Genomic DNA, 25,485 nt, shown 5'->3' on the forward strand with positions numbered 1-25,485 from the left:
GATGCACCATAGAGCGACACAGGAAATCATTCCTGCCTGTCGCCATTAAAAACTACTAAACACAGCACTGTGATGGACACACACACTCACTTTTATATATACAATGTATATATTGGTTTTTTACACATGTACATACCTGTATTTTTAAATTTTCTTTAAAAATTTGAACACATTGTAAATACCTGTACTTTGAGATTTTAGTTTTTGTTTATCCTATTTTTATGTTTATCCTATTTTTATACTCTTCACTTTTAACCTTTCTTGGTCGGGAATACTGCATGTGCAATGTCTGTAAGAACTAGAATTTCCCTTCAGAGATAAATAAAGGAATTCTGATTCTGATTCTGCATGTCACTAACCCATTTAGCCAAAGCCAGCAATAACACTGTCTTGAGAAACATGTGTTTCAAGTCTGCCCCCTGCAGTGGCGTCAAAAGGAGGGTGCTTAAGCCCCTCCAAAAGCACAGCCAGATTCCATGGTGGTAGCAGCGGTCTGGACACCAGGAGAAGCCTGGGCGCTCCCTTCATAAAAGGGCAAAGCAGTGGGTGCTGGCTCGCTGTTTGCTTCCCAAATCCCACATGACAGGCAGTGATAGCTGCCAAGTACACTTTAACTGTGGGGAAGGCTTTCCATTTGTCAATCAGGTCTGGCAAGAATGACAATATCGCTCCTACTGGACACTGAAAGGGAATGTGGCGGTTTCTGTGACACCACCCCTCAAACACTCTCCACTTACAGTCATACAAAGACCTAGTGGATGAGGCTTGAGCACTTTGTATAGTGGAAATCACCCGCTGTGAAAGACCCAGCTGACAGATTTAACAAGAGTGTAGAGTCCACTCCCCGTACACTGGCGCACCCCTGGACAACAGGTCTGCTCCCGTGTTCAGGACTCCCAGGATGTGCGTCACTCTCACGGAGAGGAGACCACCACAGCTCCACAGGATCAGTCTGCGTGCCAGCATGTGCAACTGACAGGAGCGTAATCCTCCACTGATGGTATACGAAATATGTCATCGTATTGTCCATCCTCACCAGGACATGACCCATGAGAGACGGAAGAAAATGTTTCAGAGAGAGGAACACAGCTGAAAATTCCAGAAAATTTATGTGAGAGTGCCGGAGGTTCACACTCCAGCGGCCCCTCACAGACTGGCCCTCATGAAACCCGCCTCAACCTGTCAGGCTAGCATCCTATAGTAACCACCTTCCTGGACAGGACGGAACCCATGGGCACACCGTGGGTCAGAAAGGACAAGGCTCGCCAGTGGCGCAGCGCCATGATGCACTCCGGTGTGACCAGCACTCTCCATGCGCCATGACATATGGGATCTAGCCTGCATGAGACCAAGCGGATGCCATTTTATTGCCGTTTCTGTGCACTGCACAAACACCCTTGGACTTAAAGACAGTCTGCAGATCACAGGTTTATATATATATATATACACGTATATATATATATATGCCCTTTCAATCAACTACAAAAAATAATTACAAACACACGCACAGACAATTACTGTTTCACCTTCAGGGAGCTGAGGGATTTCCTTAGGCTGTGGACAGATGAATCGTCATAGATCACTTCATCCCTTATCCTCCCTGGAAACTGGTCAAAGTGGATTGATGGTGATCGAGCTGGTGAGACAAAGTTGGCTGGCCCTGGTGAGTAGGGGCCCCCTGATGATGAGGATGGTGACCTAGGCACAGACCTGGAACGTGGCTGGACAGACAGACGCCTCATGGATGTTTCCATTCCACCAGAGTATTGTTGCCCCCAGTGATCCCTGGGCATTAGGTGTCCATACATTTGATGGGGTCCATCCCTCAGCGAGTTGCGCTTCTCCTGGACAGTCCAGTGTTGATCATATCCTCCCACAGCAGAGACAGAGCAGATACTATCAGGTCTAATGCCTGGCGGATACATAGAATACTGCTCCAAATACTGGGGGATACCAGGGTAGCCATAATAGTCAGCCGAGACCCCATGGTTCATGTGGTAGTAACGTGACTGGCTGGAAGGACAGGAAAGAGATTACTGTCTTTTTAAAATGTCATGTCAAGTCATGAATTGAGGGTTTTTAAAACAGCATCAGTTGAAAATGTAGGTTATCAAGTATAGTCTCTTAATTCTGATGATTAAAGGTAAGGCTAAAAAAAGACAAAATGTTTGTTTAGAGGCCCACACAATTAAAACACATTACAACTGATGAGAGATCCACAACATTAAGAGGGACATGACACCAGGTTAGATGCAAAAGATAGCAGTCACCTTAGCATCTACAGGTTACACTTCACCTGACCAACTTGCTCACCTAGATAGGTGACAGTTGTCTTGCAAACTCACATTGAAATTCCCTCGGGAACAATAAAGTATCTATCTATCTATCTATCTATCTATCAATCTTTTTCAAGATTCAAAGTGAAAGAAACCTCTTTCAAGCACTGAAATACAGACTGTGACACTGCCAATCAGACAAGTTGACTATCACATGATCAAAATATACCTCACAATTTGGCACTCCAGACCACATTCTGCATCTGCCTTTAAAAAGTGATTGGGCATTGTGCATACCAAATGCCAAGACTGTATACTGTACAGTAGAAAACTGTAGGGTAGCAAAAACAGATCTCAGAAACATGGATAGTCAAGGGCTCCTGCCAGTAACTTTTGAGGTATCCTAACTTTGTTACACAGCAAGCAGCTCCCACACTATCTATTAAATCTTCATCTCGGCAAAGAGGAATCAAATCTGGCTTGGCACTATTAACTGTGCTCTTGTAGATACTCAACCGCTTTTTGCATTTGAACTCTTTTGCAATGAGAACTCACAGAATGCTAGCTGCTTAATAAAATGACTTTCAGTCAACTTGATGATGCCATTCTTGTGAGCCAGAGAGGTGACACAGTAGTGAAATAGGTGAAACAGTTGGGAATTTTGCAGCCAAACACACAAACCATGAGCATCTTGTATCACCAAGTCATCTTGAATAAGATAAGATAAGATAATCCTTTATTAGTTCCATAACTGGGAAATTACAATGTTACAGCAGCAAACAGGATATAGAAGGTGCAAAACATGCAGGCATAAGGGAAGGATGTGCATTCAAAAAGAATAAATACACAGGAAACAAGTACCTGCATCTGTACACAGTACAGAAAAGAAAAAGACTATTCGCACTAGAGTCCCTCAAGTTATGATTAGTGGATGGGTTGATTATTGTACCGATTTGTTTCAGGAAAGACTAAGTTGGAGAGTTGGAGAAGCAGCTTGTCATCGGAGGGTCACCGGTTCGATTCCCCCACCGGACGGGCAGGAAAAATTTGGGTGTGGTGGAGTGATTAATGCGAAAAAATGTCCCCCCCCCTTCATTAGCCGGCTGATGTGCCCTGAAGGCACTTAACCCCCCAATATGCTCCCCGGGCGCTTGCTGCTTGCTGCTTGATGCTGCCCACTGCTCCTGTGTGTGTTTCAGTGCATGTAATTTGTCGGGTGTTGCATGTGTGTGTTCAACTAAGTATGGGATAAATGCAGTAGTCAAATTCAGTATGTGCATGTAAAAATATATATACTGCCAATAAAGTTGATTCTTCTTCTTATAAAAAAAAAAAAAAAGAACTAGAAAACATTGGAAGTGCCACTCTTGTCCTTAGACAACACTTCTGCAATAGATTTAGCTAAATATGGATCAGTCCTCTAAGCTCTTGGGGTGATCCAGTGTGCCAGTGCAAGGTCATACTAAACAATTTACAGTACATCGCTAATATCAACTCAAGCATCACCTAAAATGCAAAGAATAACACAGAAGAAAGTCTGAAGAGAGAGACAGACGTCCTCACAATATCTACCTTATTATGTCTTGGGAAACCATGCTCCGCCGCTGGTTAACCCACTGCTGCAGCTGGGCCATGGAACTCTTCCTCTGGGCCACCCTCTCTGGGACTGTTCTAGACACAAAGTCCCTCCTTAGCATCATGGTGTCTTGCTTCTCCTGGACATCGTCTGTTTGGCCAGCACCCTGTAGGTGTCCCTGAGGGGCACAATGTCCGCTGTTACTCCAGGATGGAGGGGGTTTGCTATTGCTGGTGTGTGGTATGCTTTTGCAAGGGCCGTAATTGCCACAATCATTTGAATGGTGATTTGAATGAGGGACGTCAGAATCTAGTCCTCCCCCTTTGTCAGCACCTTCTCCTTGTCTTTCATCATTCTTCTTTCCCTCCAGGTTTGAGAGGGGGGTGGAGGGTAGGGATGTCTCAAGGCTGTCGACTCTAACAATGTTACAGTATTGGGGCAGGTCTCTGTCATTTTCGTTGTAGGTTTGTGTGTGGGGATGCTGTTGCGAGTCGGGTGCTTTGGTCACCATGGTGTGATGGAGATCAGCTATGGTGTCAGAGATTGTTCTGTGAAGGTTTTAAGGAAAAGGAAAGCATAAGAATAGATAGGCAGCATTGTGTTGTTTACTTCCAGAAGAGAGGCAGAAAATCTCAAATCCAAAGCCAAATACTTAAGTTAATTATCAACATGTGTTCAGTTTAATTCAAGTTAGTAAACAAACAAACAAACACTGAGCGAAAGTTATTATGGCACTTTCGATATAGAGTAGATATCTCAGACCTGATTTGTATTCACGCTGAATGCAAAGAGGCAAATCAACTTCCACTATCTAACACTTATCTGAATCTTATTGAATGCTTGAACTGGGCCAGCACTATACATATTCATTATAATTCTGTCCAACTGAATACTGTTACTTTTTAATCACGTTCTAATACATTGCATCTGGAAAGCATTCACACCGCTTCGCTTTTTAAACATTTTGTTATGTAACAGTCTCATTCCCTCAAATTTCTACACAAAATACCACATAATGACAGATGAAACAAGTTTGCTTGAATTTTTTGCAAATTTATTAAAAATAAAAAAACAAAAATATAACATCTACATAAGTATTCACACCCTGTGGGCAATACTTTGCTGAAGCCCCTTCTACCCCAATCACTCAGTTTAGTTGGGCGGCCAGCTCAAGGAAGAGTGCTGGTGGTTTCAAACTTCTTGCCCTTACGGATTATACTGTAGAAGCCAATGTGCTCTTTGGGACCTTTAATGTGGTAGATATCTTTATGTATCCCCCTTTCCCAGATCTGTGCCTCCTGTCTCGGAGGTCTACAGACAATATAGACAGACTTATATAGTTAGGTGTGTGCCTTTCCAAATCAGGCCCAATCAACTGAATTTACCACAGGTAGACTAAACGCAAGTTGCAGAAACCTCTGAAGCATGACCAATGGAAACAGGATGCACCTGAGCCCAATTCTGAGTGTCATGGCTAAGGGTGTGAATACTTATGTACGTGTTACAGTTTTTTGTTTTTTCATTTTTAAGAAATTTGCAAAAAATTCCATCAAATTTGTTTCACTTTGTCATTATGAGGTATTTTGTGTAGAATTTTGAGGGTGAACTTTAATCCATTTTGGAATGAAACTGTAACATAACAAAATGTGGAAAAAGTGAAGGGGTGTGAATACTTTCCGGATGCACTGTATATATGGGGACACACTGTGATTGTACCTGTGTCATGCTGTTTAGTTTGTGACTATTGACTTTACTAATATTATTGATTGGTTCAGAAATATCTTTTTTTGTTTGTTTTTCTGACATATAAAGCTATTGTGTATCTCCTTTGCGTCAACTTTATACTTATACAGGGTTCATTACGTGCCTGTCTTGCAATTTGTGCACTGTGCTACAGAGCCAAATTCCTAGCTCCATTGAAACTTTTAAAGTTTGCAACACATGGTCTTTTTAACTTGAAAATTGGAGTCAGGAGAATGTGATTGCCTGTGTGTGTGTGTGTGTTTCTGTGTGTGTGCATGTTTACTGTATCTCCTGTATGGTTCTGTGCATATGTGAATACGGCACCTCTGTGTTGGACTTTGATGAACTTTGACCTTTGAAGCCTCACTCATGGCTCTGATCCACTCTTCTTGCTCCTCATGGCTGTCTGTGCTGAAGTAGTATGTCCTGGTTCCAGTGTGTTCTGCCTGAATGCAAAACACAACAGTACTCTTCAGATCTCCATCCTCACACTCATCCTCCACCCACACCTGCAGATGCAGACAGAACACAGAGAGCCAGCACAGTCTTAGCTGGTGTTAGTACCATTACTCAACATCACTATCATTAACTTCATCTCCTCATGCATCTCCAGAAGCATGATTTTAAAGATGTCCTGGTAAAATTCAATTACAACTTATGTTTATTACAACTTAGGATTTATTTCCTCACTAGACAGGTTCGAAACAACTAAAAGTTTAAGCAGATTATGCAGATAACTGTGAGTGCACAAGTACTGTGACCATGAAAAGGGTCTCAAAAGTCTGATGGACATTTGCAGTGGGGTTTGAGGGTCTTATTACAGACAATATGCAATCTGCACATGTGATGCTGTATAGATTATGATAATAATAATAATGCATTTCATTTATAGGTGCCTCTAGATAACCTTACATCATTTAGGCTAGTCTAAACAGATGGGTTTTGAGATTGGATGTGAAATATGGGATTAAGTCAGTGGGGCGGCACAGTGGTGCAGTGGTTAGCACTGTCGCCTCATAGAAAGAGGGTTCCCACAATACCAAAACCATGCACATTAGGTTAACTGGCTACTCTACACTGCCCCTAGGTGTGAATGTGAGAGCGTGTGGTTGTCTGTCCTTGTGTGTTGATCCTGGCGACCAGTCCAGGGTGTACCCTGCCTCTCGCTTGTAGTCAGCTGGGATAGGATCCAGCCCCCCCTCCGCCCCACGACCCTGACAGATAAGCGGTATAGAAAATGGATGGATGAAGTGAGTCAGTGTTATGGAGGTCAGGTGGGAACGAGATCCAGAGCTGGGGAGTAGAGCATTAAGCCGCTCTGCTCCCCAGCTCTGGACATGGCAACAAGGCGGGCAGGGGGCCAGTGAGATGGATGGAGGAGGAGGTTCTGAGGGTGCGGGTGGGTGTGGCAATATGGAGTAGGTCAGAGAGGTATGGAGGCGCAAGGTTGTGGATGGTTTTAAAGGTGAAGAAAAGTATTTTATAGTTGATGCGGTGTGTGATGGGGAACCAGTAAAGCTGTTGGGGCTGAGTGTGATGATAGGGGTGGCTGAATTTTGGACCAGTTGTAGTTTATGGAGGGTTTTATGTGGGAGACCACACAGAAGGAAGTGACAGTAGTCTAGAACAAGAATGGCAGAGGAGTGAGGAGTGAGGGAAGGACGGAGACAGCTGATGTTACGGAGATGGAAGTAGGAGGACCGGGTGACACTATTGATGTGTGAGGTGAAGGAGAGAGTGCTGTCGAGGATGACACCCAAACGCTTTACCTTGGGGGAGGGGGGTGTTTGAGGTGAACCAGGATTTTATTTCAAGGAGGCAATTGGTGAGGAAAGGTGGGAGAGTGGAGTTGGGTTTGGTTGAAAGGTATAACTGGGTGTCATCTGCTTATCAGTGAGAGTGAATATGATGTTTGTTGAAAATGTGACCAAGGGGGAGAAGGTAAATGTCGAACAACAAGGACCCCAGGACAGAGGCTTGGGGCTCAACCATGGTGATGGGGACTGGATGGAAAGTGAGTGAAACCAGTTGAGAGGGGTGTTTGTAATGCTAATAGAGCTAAGCCTGTCCGCAAGGATGGTGTGTGAAATAGTGTTGAAGGCCGCACTCAGATCAAGCAGGAGGAAAATGGATAGTAAGTCAGCAGCAAGGAGGTCATTAGTGATTTTGAGAATTAAGAATTAAGAGAATTAAGAGTCACTTTATTGGCAATATATATATATTTACATACACACACTGAATTCGTCTTCTGCATTTGACCCATCCTTAGTTAAACACACATGCAACACCCAGCAAATTACATGCAGTGAAATAATTTTTTTGGGGGGGGGGGGGGGGGGGGTCTTTTTGCCTTTTATTCATATAGAACAGCTGAAGGTATGACAGCAAAGAGGATGACATGCAGCAAATGAGCCACAGGCCGGAGTCAAAGCTTTGGCCACTGCAGAGGACAGACAGCCTCAGTACATGGGTCACACGCTCTACCAACTGAGCAACAGTTGAGGATTGCTGTTTCAGTGCTATGGAGGGGACGGAAACCAGACTGGAATTGTTCATACAAACTATTGCAGGATAGATGGGTATGGAGTTGAGAGGCAACTGTTTTTTCAAGAATTTTGGAGATGAATGGAAGTTTTCTTGAGTTACAGCGGCTGCTTTGAGAGAGAAAGGAACAATTCCAGTGGTAAGGGAAGAGTGAATTATGTCTGTGATGAGAGGGGAAAGAGAAGGGAGGGTGGCCTTTACAAGAACAGTAGTAAGTGGGTCTAATTGGCAGGGTGAGGATTTGGATTTTTGAATAAGTTTGGAAATTTCATTGACTGAGGGTAGGGTGAATGCTGAGGGAATAGGTGGGGGCAAATGGAAGTGGAGCAGGTGAAGGGGGAGTGAATCCGGGGGTTTTGCAATGTTTGTAAGGAAGGAGAAAGAGGCATTGGAGTTTCCTTCATTTGAACTACGGTCATGGAAAAAAATATTAGATTTTTTCTTCAATTTCTTGTTCATTTTAATGCCTGGTACAACTAAAGGACAACTTTGTTTGGACAAATATGATAATGTAAGGCTATTTTATGGGGTGTCCCAACTGTTTCTGAACCCCCACAGCTTGTCCTGGCCACATGGTCACTTAACCTCCACAGCTGGACCTGAACACATGGTCACTTGTCACCCTGTGAGGGATCTTTAATACCTCCTGCTGGGAAAGGCAAATGAAATGACTTCATTAATTGTTGGATCCGAAATGTATCTTATATGAGATGAAAATGTGTTCATGTTTGGTGTAATTTTAATGGTCTCAGTGCGAGAAATGCAAAGGTCTAAGTGAAGAAATGCTAGACACAATTCATATGTGGTATGTCTGAACTTTTGGTAGTGGTGTTTTTGGATATGCCCCGTGATGACTAAGAGGCACCCAAGCAGAAAGAGTGTCAATTTCTAATTAACATGTAAACACAAAGTGATTTGTTCTGATTGGATATTTAAGGGAAACACAAAGACATGGTCTTTGAGATGTTCTGCTATCTTCAGACCTCCCATGCTCTGCATGTAGCCATATCTATTCTTGACTATTATCTTGCTTGATTGATCTCTTGACTGTTTGATTATTTTTTAGGATTACCTTAGGAATATAGTTTTATTAACTGTATGTCTGTTTTGGTTACAATAACTGTTAACTATTAACCTGTAGTATTGCCTTGCTGAGATACCTTATCTAGCAGGCCTAAATGCCTGTAGAGGTCCAGAGTTTGAGATTCTTTGAGTTTCTAGACTTTATCACTATATAGTGAGTATCTATAGGTGCTATACCACGCTCTTAACCACTGAGAAAAATAGAAGAGATTGAGTGTTATGTTCTGTAACCGCTAGCGTAGGCTAAGTTCTGTACCGCTGAACATCTCAACCCAGACTTAGTTTTGTTGGACAGAACCTGGTTCTTAGGAGTTAACTGTTAACTGATAATGGTTAACAGTTAATTTCAACCTAGTAGAAATTTTATAAATTGGAGTCAGATTGGTTAAAATTATTATCTCACCTAAAGGTCATTCATGCACCGGAAAGACATAACCCGCATTGGGGGAACTTGGTACAAGCCCGTTAGTTTCTCCCCTTTCAATAACAACAAAATAGCTCATAACAGTTTAATTTAAGAGCTGTTATCCAGCCATTTTCCATGGTTTGCTTGATAATAACCAAAATCACTTAAGTTCTTACATCAATAGCTATGGCATTGTATTGCCTAAAAGCACTGCCAAAAACATGTTTTCTTTTCTGTCTGTTAGTCACATGATACACACAGGAGTTAGTATTTGATTGCATAACCATTGTTTTTGATGACTGCAGCCATGCATCTTGGCATGCTCTCCACCAGCTTCTGACATTGTTCTGCTATCACAGCAGCCCATTCCTGTTGCAAAAATTCAAACAAATTTTCTTTGTTTTTGGGCTTGTGGTTCACCATTTTGAGTTTGATGATGTTCCACAGGTTTTCAATTGGATTTAGATCTGGTGATTGAGCAGTCCATGGCATGGTTCAAATGTTCTGGTTCTCCATCCAGGCTTTAACTGACCTTGCCGTGTGGCAAGGGGCACTGTCTTGTTGAAAAATCCAGTCATTCAAGGTAGGAAAGAGTTTATCAGCTGATGGAAGAAGACTGTTTTCAAGAGTAGACCTGTATGTGACCTGGTTCATTTGCCCTTCACACAATTGCATTTGCCCTGTTCCACCCATACTGAAACAACCCCAGATCATCACCGATCCACTCCCATGTTTACTTTAGGGGCAAGACAGCCTGGTTTGTCGCTTCTCCAGACTTCCTCCTAACCAGTAAGTTAGCTGGAGTGGGCATCAACTTAAAATTGGATTCATTACTGAAGAGAACATTAGCCCAATCATCTACAGTCCAATCAGCCAGTGGAGGTTTTGAGCAGCTCCTTCTGCGGCAGACTGTTACACCCTTAGTGCGGGAAGGAACGCTACCGCAGGTCCTTCATTCCTACTGCGGTTAGACTACATTATTCAATGGTCTAGTCCTTTTTTCCTCCCTTATGAGGACTTGTATATAGCTGTATATTATACTGTGTTTACTATACTGTAAATTGTTAATTTGTTAATTTAATTTATTACCTCTATATTTTTTTGTAACTGTTTTTGCACACTTTTTGTTTTTTGCACTCTTTTTCTGTTCTTGTGAGCTGCCATGACAAGTGAATTTCCCCACTGTGGGATCAATAAAGTTCATCTTATCTTATCTTAAGACGTTTCCTGCCTCAACCAGCTAGCAATTTGGTAGTACCATGTTCGGCTTGCTTTTTCTTGGTGTAATGAATGGCTGTCTTGGAGAGTTTTTGGCTACCTGTCTCTCACTCATGACAATTTCCAGCAGTGCCAAGGTGGTTGCCTTTGTGGTTTCACATAATTCTTTTGTTTTAGGCATTATGTGAGAGCTGGCAACTTCTGAGTTGTGCTACGGCTTGAATATAAGCAGGAAACTACTCTAGGCCTTTGCATGTTCAGTGCTGCTTATGACATGAAATGGCCTCTTATACCCTGGGAATACAATTAACCTTAAGCATGTCAAATACGACATAAAATATTATGGAATCAGCTGCATTTTTTGTTGTGTTCATTGTATTCTTCAGGTAAAACACCTTTAGTGGTACCAGGCATTAAACTGAACAAGAAATTGAAGAGAACAAGGGTGGTTTAATAATTTTTTCCATGACTGTATTTTAACCAGAATGTGCCTCAATGCAAGTACAGCAATACACAGAAATATTTGTGATATAATTGTTATAGTAATTGACTTCAGTTTGGGTAATAATTTTACAGTTCAGTTCCTTTCTCTATCCCAAATAAGTTTGTCTAATTTTGGGGTTTGTTTGGGGTTTGTTTCCAGGCAGTCGTGGATCAGCGGTTAGGGTGTCGGACCCGTAACCGGTGGATCACTGGTTCGATTCCCCGTACCGGTGTCCATGGCTGAGGTACCCTTGAGCAAGGTACCTAACCCCCACTGCTCCCCGGGCGCTGCACGCGGTTGCCCACTGCCCCGGGTTTGCTGTGTGTGTGTGCACGTCACTTGGGTGGGTTAAATGCAGAGCACAAATTTCGTTGGAGTGAGTTCCCTCCAATGACAAAATATGTCACTTTCATCTTTCTTTCTTTCACCTGTCTGATTGTCTGACTTCTCACACCTCTTGCCCTGACTCACTGATTCTGTTACTCCTCCAAATAGCAGCTGTAACTCTTTCAATGTCCTTCCCAACTCACTTCTTATGTTTTGAAATACAAACATGTTCACAGTCGAGAGAACATGGTTTCATTTCATGGTTTGTAGAGGTGGTCTTGACTGTAGTAACAAATTCAGTGTGTAAGTGTGTTTAAACAGCAGAATTGACAGACAATGACTGAACAACCCACAGAGAACAAGACAAGACTGTTATGTGTGAATCCTTAGATGTCCAACTGACATGCAGATGTAATCATACATCTTTTATTGACAGAATACTTATTAAAAAGAAAGATATTAACATATAAACTGTACCTACTGTACGCTCTACGACAACAGGAGTGAGCAAGTAACAGCGGACAGCGGGAGGCAGAGGAGACAGTTAGGGAGGAAAGGTTAATGGTTGTGGTGTCAAAGGTCACTACTGTTTAGGGTGATGTTAAGACATGTATTCTTCTATTCTTCAAGGCTGTAGTTGACTGTTGTAAGAGGAAAATGGTTGGGAACATGAGAATCCCAAAGATAAGCTTACATTACAACCAAGATGTCTTTACAAACAGTACAGAAAATAGCCCCTATGAGACACATACAGTATGCTGTATGTGTTAAAATTAAAATGCTCATTATGGTAAAATTATTTGTCATTGTGAGCATTTTAAATTGACTTCCCGTAAGCCCTCTAAAATATGCTTTTAGTCACAGTTGGATACTATTTGTAGACAAACAAAAATAAAGTAATGCACAAATTTGAAAAAATCAGTCATTAGTCTATTCACTAGTGTTTCAAATTGGAGAGGCATTTCTTCATCAAATCTTATATATTGAAAATTATCTTGGGATTTAGTGGTCCTCTCCATATATCTCCCATGTCTATTCAATAGAAGTGGCACCAAGTAGAGCAAATGTTAGTTTGACATCATGACCCTCTCTTTTTTAGTGTCCTTGCATGTGATGCCTCTGGTAATTGATAAAAAAAACGTATCTCCCCTTTTTACGCTTTTGACATATCACATTGTACGGCATGTCCGCATTCCTCCCTAGCAACTGATGTGTTGGGTATTTATAAGACAAATGAAAAAAACGTTTTACGACATCATGTGTTTAAAACGTATCTCCATTGAATGTCAGGAGTATCAATCAAAATAAAACATATCTCCCGCGTTTTGTCTTATGGCCTTGCCTACTGCTTATCTCAAGGAAATTCAATCGAACGCAGCTGGACTGGACATCAGTTCATGCTCACTTGACTAGGCCTGGACTAGTCCCAGCCTAGTCAAGCGAGCATGAACTGATGAAGCCTCTTGGATGAGAGGTGAAACGTCTTCAAAGACAAATAACTAAGTCCAGTTGCGTTCGATTGAATTTCCTTGAGATAACCATGACCTGGATGAATGAGAATATTCACAGGCTTGCCTACTGTTTGTTCGTCTGTGGAAGAGAAGCCTGCTTTGTTTGCTGTTAAGGTAAAGTATGTCCATAAACTTAATGGTGGAAACATCCAAGCCAGGCTTAACCAAGATTGTTAGGTCAGCCAGAGGCGCTGCACGCAGATGGGAAGCTGAGTCCCAATCACTGATGGAGGACAGGACTGAGGACATCATCCTTGCACATAGAGACATTAGCAGTGGTGGAGAGAGAGAGCGACTGTCCAACAACTGGGGCTGACATGTCAAATGGAAAACATCCTGCACAGCCTCATGCCACAAGCTTGCTGCAGAAGCTCAGGGTAAGGCTCTGACAGAAAACATGATTCATCTCAAAGCAGTATGGCACCAGCTTAGAAACCCACCGCTGCTCACAGGCATCCCACTTTGGCTTAGTTAGGATGTATGTGTGAGGATTGTTATCCGTCCAGACAATCTTTAGCCTTTAAGATCATCTCTGATAAATACCACAATTATTGACCTTTATGGACCTGAATCTAATGCTATTGTGTTGATTAAATCAGACTGAATTAATTTGGTTATCATTGTCTGCTGATGTTATTCAAAGAGAAAACGTTGGCAATTGATGAACATGTGGCAGGAAGTACAGCGTTGCTGACGCTGGGGGCTGAACTCGATGCAGAGTCACAGAAAGGAGACAGGCAGGAGTCCGAAATAATACTATAATTGAACAAAAATTCAAAAAAGGCTCACCCTAAAAACTGTGGCTCAAGAATCAAGGATCAACAAAAAACTGTGGCAAAAATCATGGCAAGACGAGACAAAGAGAATCCCGGCATGAAAACAGCATGGCAAAAGCAATTCCAGACATGAAGACTTTACAACACACTGACAGTGATAGGGAAGACAAGGACTAAATAGACAACATAACAAGACACAGGTGAAACACATAAGTGAGGAGAAAGCAATCAGGATAACCAAAAGCAAAGCTACATGAAACAGAGAGAAGTGGGAAGTGACACTTTCAAAATAAAACAGGACATGACAAAAACAGACACAGCTTATTATTAGCTGGCTGGCATCAGAGGGTGTGCTGCTGAATAGAGACAACAGGAGTAATTTGGGGGGGGACGCTTTCCATGCACCTCGCTGGCTGTGGTAATACGTGTGTTTCATGTCAGGCGTGTTTTTTTTTTTTCTTCCCGGCAAGACCATGTCATGTAGTAGCCTACACGGCATCATTACAGGGCTCTGGTTGTAGCTTAATAGCTCACGGATGCACATCGGCCACAAGGTAACCACAGGAAAATATTACACACTTCTGCAATGCAGCTGATGTACAGCATTCAAAAAGTTGGTTTCAGTCAAGTTTAGCAAAGAAGAGTAAAGTAGTTCATGTCAACTGTTTGAAAAATTAGATAACCACAATCCCACAATCATGGTTGAATAGAAGAAAATTGCAGCCATCATGCCATCTCATTAGAACATTTATGGCTCAGATTCTCCAATAAGTGAAGTCTCCAAAAGACCCAAGATTAAAATGCTTCCTGAAAGACCAGTGTGGGGATTTCGTGCCATGTGCTGAGATTAAAACAACAGAAAAGCCTGTATGTCATCTCAGAAGCTTGAAGCCAGGGTTTTAAAATCCTTTGTTTAAACAAGTGCCAAAACCTCACTCATCACACATAAGTGTGAAGTTTGGTTGCTCTGGCCTCTCATTGGGCGAGAGCCAGAAAGATCCCCGGGGGTGTCTGGTCCCTTCTGGGGATTTGCTTGTTGTTCTGTTTACACTCAGCACCAGTGTTTTCTTGTTGAGCCTATCGCCGCCAGCCAATTAACTGATTTTTAATTAGTTGCAGTACTGGTCTCAAGCCCACCAAACGACTGAGTTGGAATTGTGTTGTAAAATAAGCTAGTTTATTGCGCCTCTGTGATTATTAAGATCCTGATAGATAGATAGATAGATAGATAGATAGATAGATAGATAGATACTTTATTGATCCCGAGGGAAATTCAATCATCAAGTAGCCCATTACAGCAGTGTAGGATTAGTCAAAAAGTAAGCAAACAAACAACCAAACAAGGCCTAACTGTAAGGCTGATCAGAGTCCTGTGCAGAGGGTGGGAGGGATCTTATCCAGGGTCCGTTTTTCTGCTACTGACACTGCAGAGTCCAGCTCTGTGCGCACCACAGATCCTGCCTTCTGCACCAGCCTGTCCAGCCGTGTTGCGTCCCTCTTGTTGATGCTGCCTCCCCAGCACACCACAGCATAGAAGAGGACACTGGCCACCACAGTCTAGTAGAGCATCAGCAGCAGTTTTTTCAGATGTTAAAGGACCCCAGTCTCCTCAGGAAACACAAGACGACTGGTGCTGCTCAGCAGGGTGTCAGATGTGCAGTCACCCACCTTAACAAACTGCGGTCTCCCTGAGAGGTAATCCTCGATCCAGGAGATCGGGTGTGGGTCCACTCTCATGTTGTGCAGCTTGTCTCTCAGGAGGACAGGCTGGCAAAACTCCCCACTGCTTTATCTGCCACTTCTACTTACTTTTCCTCTCTTATTAACCTTTCTACACACACTGAAGAAATCCACAACAATCTGAGTGCAGGGATCGCATGGCTTGTAGGTTTGCTGTGTCTCTTTGTTTGGCACTTGTTAGAACATGTTGTTTCCCCTTTTGTTCCCCACTCTCTTTGTTTAAACCATAGCCCTTCTAAGAACAACCTGTCCACTCCCTATTAAAACCCATTGTACCAAATGGTACCAAGGGGGCACTCGTGAGATAGTCTTCAAAGAACGGGAGTGAATGGAGCTAAGTGTCTAAAATAATTATTTACACCTATTTCTAGACCAAAACTCCCAGGTTTTATTGTAGTTTTTGCAAATATACTATCGAGAAAACCACTAATGGCTGTTTGTTTTTCTTACAGGGCAGATGGTTTTGTCTACAAAGCGCTAGCATTCTGCTCAGCCGTCTGCTGATTGGTTGTTAAATATTTACGACTAGCAATGTTATGTTACTTTAAGCTAACTTCCATTATGCCAACATAACCACAATAAAACACCCTGAATATTTCGGTTTTGCGTATTAAAGTCCTTATGCATTTTCCTAATGATAGCTTCAGCAGACATTAGAAGTGTGCTTAAAACAAAAACAAAACACAAACTTTTTTTTCTCCAAGATGGTGATGTGGGAGCAGCAGCAAGTTGTGGCAGCTCTGCCCCCTCTTCTTTTAGTTTTTTCTACCTGTTTTGTTTAATGTGGTTGATTCCTGTTGCAAATGTGCACACAGGGACACCACGTTTATTAGTTTTGTTTTTTGCTTTTTGCTGTTTTTTGAACTTTTTGGCATTCCACTGGGGAACCCCTTCAGCTTCAGCCATAGCTCTATTGTTTACACCAGGGATCAGCTGTTAGCTCTATGCTGAACTGTTCTTCTCCACGCGGATAAACCAGAGATTCCTGCGGAAATATGGAGGAGAAGAAGAGGCTGCAGAGTGGGATGAGAAATCCAGGAGAGGAAACGGAGGTACAGACCATATTTACCCTCCATTATTATGGGAAATGTCCGTTCCCTCTCCAATAAGACCGACAAGCTTACGGCACTGATTCAGCTGCAGAAGGAGTACACGGAGTGCAGCCTCATGTGTTTCACTGAGACCTGGCTGAATGGACTGATACCAGACTCTGTGGTTTCCCTGGATGGTTTTAATCTTACCGGAGAGTGGAGGACTGTGGTAAGCGGAAAGGCGGGGGGCTGACAAGTCTGCACTAAAGACATCGAGTTACTTGCTGTTGGCATTCGGCCTTATTACATCCCAAGGGAGTTTCTGCAAGTTATTGTGTTTAATGTGTACATCCCTCCCTCAGCCGATGCAGCAGCCGCCTGTGAGTTGCTCCACAGTGCAGTGACCAGGATGCAGACACAGCACCCACAGTCCCTCCTGCTTATCAGTGGAGACTTCAATAGAGCCTCTCTATCTTCCACTCTCCCCACATTCACACAGTATGTGAAGTGCCACACCAGGGGCAACAAGACGCTGGACCTTTTGTATGCTAATGTCAAAGACGCATACACCTCCGCCCCCCTCCCCCCGCTTGGACGCTCTGATCACTGTCTCGTTCATCTGCTCCCTGAATACACACCCAGGGTGAGAAGAGAGCCTGCACAGAAGAAGTCTGTGAAAGTGTGGACTGATGAGGCCAGTGAGAGACTGAGAGACTGTTTCCAATCTAAAGACTGGGAGACACTTTACAGCTCACATGGTGATGACATCAATGGCCTGACCGACTGCATCACAGACTACATTAGTCAACGGACGCGTCGGCGCGTCCTTGTCACATGTCCAATTTAAGATGACTGTGGATTAAAAAATGTTTAACATGCCTTATTCTGTTTTATGCTATATGTTTTATGCTATATTATTAATGGTATAATTAATAATGTTATAATCATGTAGAACTAGTTGTTTGTCTCAGTACTGCACACTCTTAGCGAGATAGAGGTATCATGCATAGTAGGAGAAGGACACCATATCTCAAGTCACTCTGACCGACGGGCGAAGACACTGATACACCACCCCTCCTCTCTGGCTTGAGTGTAAAGGTGTTGAGACTAGCAACCGGTGTTATCTTAAAGTATATATAATGATGTACTTCCTTGAGTGCTTTAGATCCCACTTGGCGTTTGGCTGAAGCAGACTTGTGTTCTGAGGTGGGATCTCCAAAGATCTTTGTTTCTAAAATAAATAACTCTGTTTTAAGGCTATTCAACGACTCTGTTTTAACTCTCTCACATCAACCTACTCGGGGAAGCAAGTGTGCTTCAACATGACATAGCTGCAAAACACAGCCTTGCTGAGTTTCTGTTTTAATTTGAGTCAAAAGTGGGCACTTCAAACTATATACAAGTTTTTAAATTTTCTTAATAACCCGAGTTATGATCAGCAATACACAATGTTTTTTCCTGAACATTGTCGCCACGTTTGCTGCGCGTTTGGTGCAACTTTTATGCAAGAAGACGCAGTGAACACCGGCTCATTGTAAGGAAACATGCACCACATGAACCAATCAGAATGGCCACACATTTGTTGCTAAGGAAAAATTGTGGGAGAAATGGCAGTGAATGAGAGATTGCGACAGCGATAGCACGTTTTGAGATTTGAGTGATTTATGACATTTGGCATGTTTGGAGTGTAGTTTAGCGTAGTTAGTGTGGGTGTGTTTAGTGTGTAGTGCAGTGTGTTTAGTGTGTAGTTTAGTCGTTTTTTCTGGTTGTTGGAGTAACAAATAACTTGTGGTGTATTCTATTGTGACACTGATTGTGTTGTACTATAGTTGTAAATAGCTGTACAATAAAACGCCTGACGCATTTCCTGCATTTTAAGGTGAATAGTTATAACTTCTTGTTTGCTACATTTGCACATAATTTACAATTTATATTTGCATTCTAAGTTGTAAAAATGATTCGTTAAACATGTTTATGATCACAGTGAAAAATCACTTTTTTCCACTTGGATTTTACATTTTTGTGTGATTTTAGGTCCAGTGTGTTAATACAGTATGTCAAAATGAAAAATTAACAGTAAAGTCACACTTGTGAGGTTGTGCTGAAAAAATGATACCAAACAAGGAAAGGTAAACCATTTTTAAGCTAAAATATAAAGGTAAAATCAAAAGTAGTCAAAAACAGACAATTATACACATGACTCCAGAGGGTTATTAACTTCTGTGTGGAGAACACTTTGCCAACCCGGGGGGTACGGTATTTCTCCAACAATAAGTCCTGGGTGACCCCTGAGCTAAAAGCCCTGTTGAACCAGAAGAAGAGGGCTTTCTTTTCTGGGGACAGAGTGGAGCAGAAGAGAGCACAGTGTGAACTCAAGTACACTCAACACACAAGATGTGTGGAGGGGCCTGAAGACCATCTCAGGACATGGACAGAGTGGATCCAGAGGGACAGCTGAAGGCAACCAGCGCTGGGCAAGTGAATTAAACCTGTTTTTCAACAGATTTAATACCAATCCCACCCCCCATCCCCTACTGTCCACCCCTTTCCCCTCTCCTCACCCCTCTTCTTAACATTGGACCAGGTGAGGAGAGAACTGAGGCGGCCGAAGAGCAGGAAAGCTGCAGGACCAGACAGGATCAGCCCCAGACTGCTTAGGGACTGTGCTGACCAGCACTGTGAGGTGGTCATGTACATCTTCAACCTGAGTCTCGGTCTGAAGAAGGTCCCTGTCCTGTAGAAGACCTCCTGTGTGGTTCCAGTTCCTAAGACTGCACATCCCAAGGAGCCAAACCACTACAGGCCTGTCGCCTTGACCTCCCACCTGATGAAGACCATGGAGAGGCTTACCCTCAGTCACCTTCACTCTGTGGTGAGTACAGCGATGGACATGCTGCAGTTTGCGTACAGGCCAAACATCGGGGTGGATGACACTGTCATCTACCTGCTGCACTGGGCGCTGACTCACCTGGAGAGTGCTGGGAGCGCTGTGAGAATCATGTTTTTTGACTTCTCAAGCGCATTCAACACAATTGAGAGGGAAGCTTGAGAGAGCAGGAGTGGATGGACATTTGGCTGCTTGGATCATGGACTACCTCACCAACAGGCCACAGTATGTGAGACTGCGTAACTGTGTGTCTGAGGTGGGGATCTGTAGCATGGTGGCCCCCAAGGGAACAGTGCTCTCACCTCTCCTCGTCACCCTCTACACTTCGGACTACACCTACAACACCAGCAGATGTCACCTCCAGAAGTTCTCTGATGACTCAGCCATTGTTGGCTGTGTGTCTGAGAGGAATGAGACGGAGTACAGGTCAGTCATTGTGAACTTTGTGGACTGGTGTGAGCGCAACCACCTGTGCTTAAACATCAGTAAAACAAAGGAGATGGTGATTGACTTCCGGAGAAGGACACTATCACTTACACCAGTGAACGTCCAGGACTCGGACATTGAGATGGTGGACAGTTTTAAGTATCTGGGTGTTCACCTCAACCATAAACTACAAGAAGGGCCAAAGTCGCCTCCACCTTCTGAGGAGACTGAGGTCCCTTGGAGTGTGCAGACCCCTCCTAAGGACTTTTTATGACTCTGTGGTAGCCTCTGCTCACTACGCTGTGGTCTGTTGAGGACCGGGCAGCACGGACCAGTACAGGAAGAGACTAAATAAGCTGGTCAGGAGGGCCAGCTCTGTCCTAGGCTGCCCACTGGACTCCGTGGAGGAGGTGGATGTTAGCCAAGCTGACATCCATCACGGACAACACCTCTCACCCTCTGCATCAGACAGTGGAGGCCTTGAGCAGCTCCCTCAGTGGCAGACTGCTACACTCTCAACATAGGAAGTAGCGCTACTGCAGGTCCTTCATTCCCACTGCAGTTAGACTACATAATTCAATGGTCTAGTCCTCTTTTCCTCCCTTATGAGTACTTGTATATAGCTGTATATTGTACTGTGTTTACTGTACTGTAAATTGTTGATTTGTTAATTTAATTTATTACCTCTCTCTATATATATATTTTTATTGTAACTTTTTTCGCACTTTTTACTTTTTACACTCTTTTTCTGTTCTTGTGAGCTGCCGGGCAAGTAAATTTCCCCACTGCGGAATCAATAAAGTTCATCTTATCTTATCTGATCTTATCTTATCTTCTCTTGTCTTGTGCTTGATTGATGCATAAAACCAAAATAGTGAATGCCGAAAACTGGTGCATATGCTGCAAATACTTTAATAATAATTAAAAACAGATTATTTCATCACAAAAAAGCCACACAATTTTTATCTAATAGAACTGTAACTGTATCTACTGCTCACATATCAAAAACATAAAGAAAATTAGCAGAATCTTTTTTTGTACTATAAAAGGTACAATTTGGGTCTACAGCTCCATTAGCCCCCATTTATTTTGGACTATCTCTCGCCCGTAAATGGGAGTTCTTCGTATATTAGAGTTTCTTTGGTTCAAATCCCCACGGTTGAGCCACCATATTGAACCCGGTGAGACATGTCACTCTCGTGACCTCATCTTCCATCTTTGCTCTCTCCCTCTCTGTCCTACACATGCGTACACATGCACACACAACACACCCCACATGCATGCTTTTGTTTTGCTGTAATATAGTTGTTTGTGTTTGTTGTTTAGTTGATGTCCAGACCAGGGGTCAGCAACCTTTAACATGAAAAGAGCCATTTGGACCGTTTCCCACAAAATTAAAACCCACTCAGAGCCACAAAACCTCAGTGACCACTAAACTGAAAATAACACCACATATAGTTTCCTTAAATGATGCCTTATATATGAGAACTGTTACTTTTATGAAATTAATAAACTTTAAACAAAAAATGACAAATTTTTATTTTCCATTTTTAGCAACACTAAACACCTAATTCTTTTGTACTTTGAGAAAAAAAAACCTACTGGCACTTATACATTTATTTTCAAATACAATAATAAAAAAATATATCAGGGCTGTGGCAATGTTAACACATTAACGCATTAGGGCTGGGCAAGTCAATGCTGATAATTATTGTTTTTTATTTTATCACGCATTAACTCAGTTTTTTAGTGGGCAAGTGAGCAATGATTAGATAACTACTGAGCAACGGACTTTAAGAACAATTATTAGAATAAAAACACAACGCGATAAAATAATTGTCGGCGTTAATCAATTATCTCGTTAATGCATACACGATAATAACGCGTTATTTGCGTATTGGTGTGACAGCTGCTGGATTCTGACAGCTAGTGCTCGGATTCAAGCCTTCACTGTTCACTTGATTAGTATTAATATCGCTCAGATATTGACACTTTTCAGTGAACACCAGATTGAGACTGCTTTTCCAGTTTAGTTATTGGTCCCTGGTAACAGGGTGGTGCCCTGTAATTGACATTATTTGTCAATAGTTTTATCACTATTAATAATGATTATCACAAATAATGATTAGCTAACATCCACATCTGCTCCCACCTGTGCACAGCACTAGCTTTCGTTGTTTTGTAAGTCAACAAACAGAAGTTTCTTACTTCCACAGTGGAAAACTCTGAAGCTCTTGCTCCAGCACTGATACAATTGGCTAAAATGGCTATTTCTTAAGAGGCTGCAGTAACCCAGCAACAGAATCAGGATGGTAGGAAGAGTGTCTATATATGTGCATGCGTGTGTGTGTGTGTGTTCCCTTCTACTGAATCTGAACAATGGAAATTATTACTATTATTTACTATGTTTAAGAACAAAAACAAAAGAAAGAAAGCCAATGGAAGAAAACAGAATAGAGGTATAAATGAAAAAGATGAAAAATGAAATGCAAAATGCAAAAACAAAACACAACGTAAGGGATATCTATATATCTATATTAAAAAAGAAAAATGGAATAAAGAGAGATATAAATACAGCAAGGATGAAAGAAGTCAAGGAGGAGATAAAGAAATTGATTATATATTTACAATCATAACATCATGCCACAGTTCTTTATTATTCTATTATTCTGTTCTCCTTTCTGCTTGGCTGTGCGTCACATGAGTTCATGATGCACTCAGCAAAGCTATTCTGTTGGACGTGTATGATTCTTATCAGGCCTCCACAAGTTCCATTACAATAGGTATCTTAAGAGCTTCTTGTTGAGTGTATAAGCTGTACCATATCATGGGGTATGTTAGATATGTGTACTGCCATAAAACCAGCAAAAGGAAATAATGTCACCGATGAACATAAATCTCCTCCCACGCTGTAGCACTTAAGGCTCTGGCTCCAGCAGTGACACAAGGTGATGCAACTCACTAAAATTACTATATAGCAAGAGGAAGCAGTAGCCTAGCAACAGAGACGGGGATCTGAGAAGAGTGTGCGTGTCTGCGTGTGCAGTCTCCTTCTTCATTGTCCTTCCTTTGTTCAATCGCTCACACAGTCAAAAAGGAAACGATGGAGTAAGGAGAAAGGACAGGTGACAGACATCAATGCAATCTCTCTGCCCACAAAAATACATTTATTGTGATCATTTATTTATATTTAATATCTTTAATAAAACAAATGGAGGAATACATATGAGGAGAAAGCAGAGAGGCAATAGGAATGAATGAATGAAGAAAAATACAAATCCATGAAAGAAAGTAAAGAATACCTGATCAAAGAAGCAATACATTAGGAAAAGAGAAAATACAGCAAGGATGAAAGAAGAAGAATTTCAAGAGCTTCCTGTTCATCTACTGAGCATATAAGCTGTACAGTTATACTATGGGATATGTGTGTGTACTTCTATGAGACAAGCTAAGCTGTAAGAGGAAATGATGTCACTGATAAGCATATTTCTCTTTCTTCCACGCTGTAGCACTTGGAGGCTCTGGCTCCAGTTGCAAGTTGCAAGGTGATGCAACTGGCCAAAGTGGCCATCTAGCAAGAGGAAGCAGTAACCTAGCAACAGAGGTGGGGCTGTGGGAAGAGTGTGCGTGTGTGTGAAGCCTCCAGCCTCCTCTTTCATTGTCTCTCCTCTCTTCATTCATTCAGGTAGTCAGAGAAGACAAAATGGAGAAAGGAGAAAGGAAAGAATGCGGATATCAACATTTTCTCACACTTTCCTTCCACTAAATCAAAAAGACAAAATTATTATGATTTTATCTGCTTTTATCTCCTGATTATTATTATTATTTATTTACTATTTTATTTACTTCATACTGTATACTGGTATACTGAATTCCCACCCATGAATAAATAAGTTCTGATCTTATTTTATAATTTTATATCATTATTTATTTGTTGATTATATTTTATCCTGTATTTACTATATATCGTATACACTATTATAACAATATAATAATTTTGAAAAATACAATTTTTTGTTTATTTTATATAAATGTATTTGTTCATTTATATATAGTTACCTTTTAAATAACTAATATAATACTTAGAGGAGATGGAGCAAGAAGGAGCTGATGTCATATCACACGACATGGAACAGCCATAGACTGTAGAGCTGAGGCTGATCAGTCTGAACATCAGTGTAGGTCATTCAGCACAGTCTTAGAAGCAATTACACATGTAGTACACATGTTAGAGCAGTACTTCTTGATCTGGTACTTTATCGGCACTGATACTTATCAGCGATTGATATGCCTTTTTTTTTTTTTTACATTTTTAAGGGAACAAAAGAAACATACTGAGCACAGAATTAAGATTGTTTAATTTTCTTAAATGTAATGTATATAAATTACCTCCCACTAGCTGCCATTGTGAAGGGGTTTTGGGCTTGGACGAGCAGTAGAACAGGGGTGACCGGGTTGTTTCATTGTAGCTGCAATTTTGCAACAAAAAAGTTGCAAAATCTTTGAATGGGTGAGTTCATAAATTCAGCTTGACCATTTGATCTCATATCAGAATCTCAAGACAGCGTTTCACAGATTTTACTCAAAGTATAAGAAAATACGATCCATTACTATTCATTAAAATACTGAGCATTATACCGCTGTCTGGGCGAATACTCAATTTTCACTGACTGCAGGGTGTCTTTTAATTCCTGATAATGGACACAAACTAGTAGTTACAGTCAAACTGTCCGTTCACTGTTCTAAAGTAATGTACAGGCCGTAGACTCCTCATTAGAAACAAATTACATGAAAAAAGAATCTGAGTGTATTGAATTTGTATTGAATTTCCCTTGGGATCAATACTTGAATTTCCCTTGGGATCTATCTATCTGTCTGTCTATCTATCTATTCCACTCATCCTCACCACAGGATGTTGGTCTCAACACATTGCCTCTTAGTCTTAGTCCTTGGGAAAGACAGTGAACTTGTCTTCTTTGATCTGTGGTTAACAGGTTATGTCATAAAATTTAGAAAATAGGAACCTGTATAAAGTAAACAGGCCTGTCCATTTATGTAATTGTTTATAGCACGGACAACAAACTCTGGCCCGAGGGCCAAATTTGGCCCCCAGTGCAATTATATTTGCACTGGCTTTCAAAACTAAACTGTGCCTGTGGGAGAATCAGATGATGCAAGGAAATCATTTTCAAATCATGAAAACGCAGATCTCTACCGCCGTGTTCCCATGCGCACAGTTTTCTGAAAAACTTGGTGTACTCAGCGCTGAGTTTAGACAGCGATTTGCCGACTTTGATGTCCAGAAATGTAGGTTTGAACTGCTCAGTAATCCCTTCGCAGTTGATGTGGAGAACACACCAACCAACCTCCAAATGGAGCTGATTGAACTCCAGTGTAATGACACGCTGAAGTCAAAGTATGATGCTGTGGGCGCCGCACAGTGTCCACAGTTCATCC

General features: G+C 41.9%; 1 protein-coding gene across 3 annotated transcripts in view; it reads right to left on the bottom strand.

Moving 5' to 3' along the window:
- The window catches only part of plekha6 (pleckstrin homology domain containing, family A member 6), a 134,214-nt gene that overhangs the window by 23,487 nt on the left and 85,242 nt on the right, over nucleotides 1–25,485 (bottom strand). For 2 of the 3 annotated variants that reach the window (XM_046379857.1, XM_046379865.1), the window contains 3 exons: nucleotides 5,920–6,104; nucleotides 3,849–4,400; nucleotides 1,527–2,013 (listed from right to left, as the gene is read on the bottom strand). In XM_046379857.1, the coding sequence (XP_046235813.1) occupies nucleotides 1,527–2,013; nucleotides 3,849–4,400; nucleotides 5,920–6,104 (1,224 nt within the window). The remainder of the gene's footprint in view (nucleotides 1–1,526; nucleotides 2,014–3,848; nucleotides 4,401–5,919; nucleotides 6,105–25,485) is intronic. The other variant, XM_046379873.1, reaches the window with a different exon arrangement.

The sequence above is a fragment of the Scatophagus argus genome, chromosome 3, assembly GCF_020382885.2.
Source record: "Scatophagus argus isolate fScaArg1 chromosome 3, fScaArg1.pri, whole genome shotgun sequence".
In the NCBI taxonomy this organism is placed as follows: Eukaryota; Metazoa; Chordata; class Actinopteri; family Scatophagidae; genus Scatophagus; species Scatophagus argus.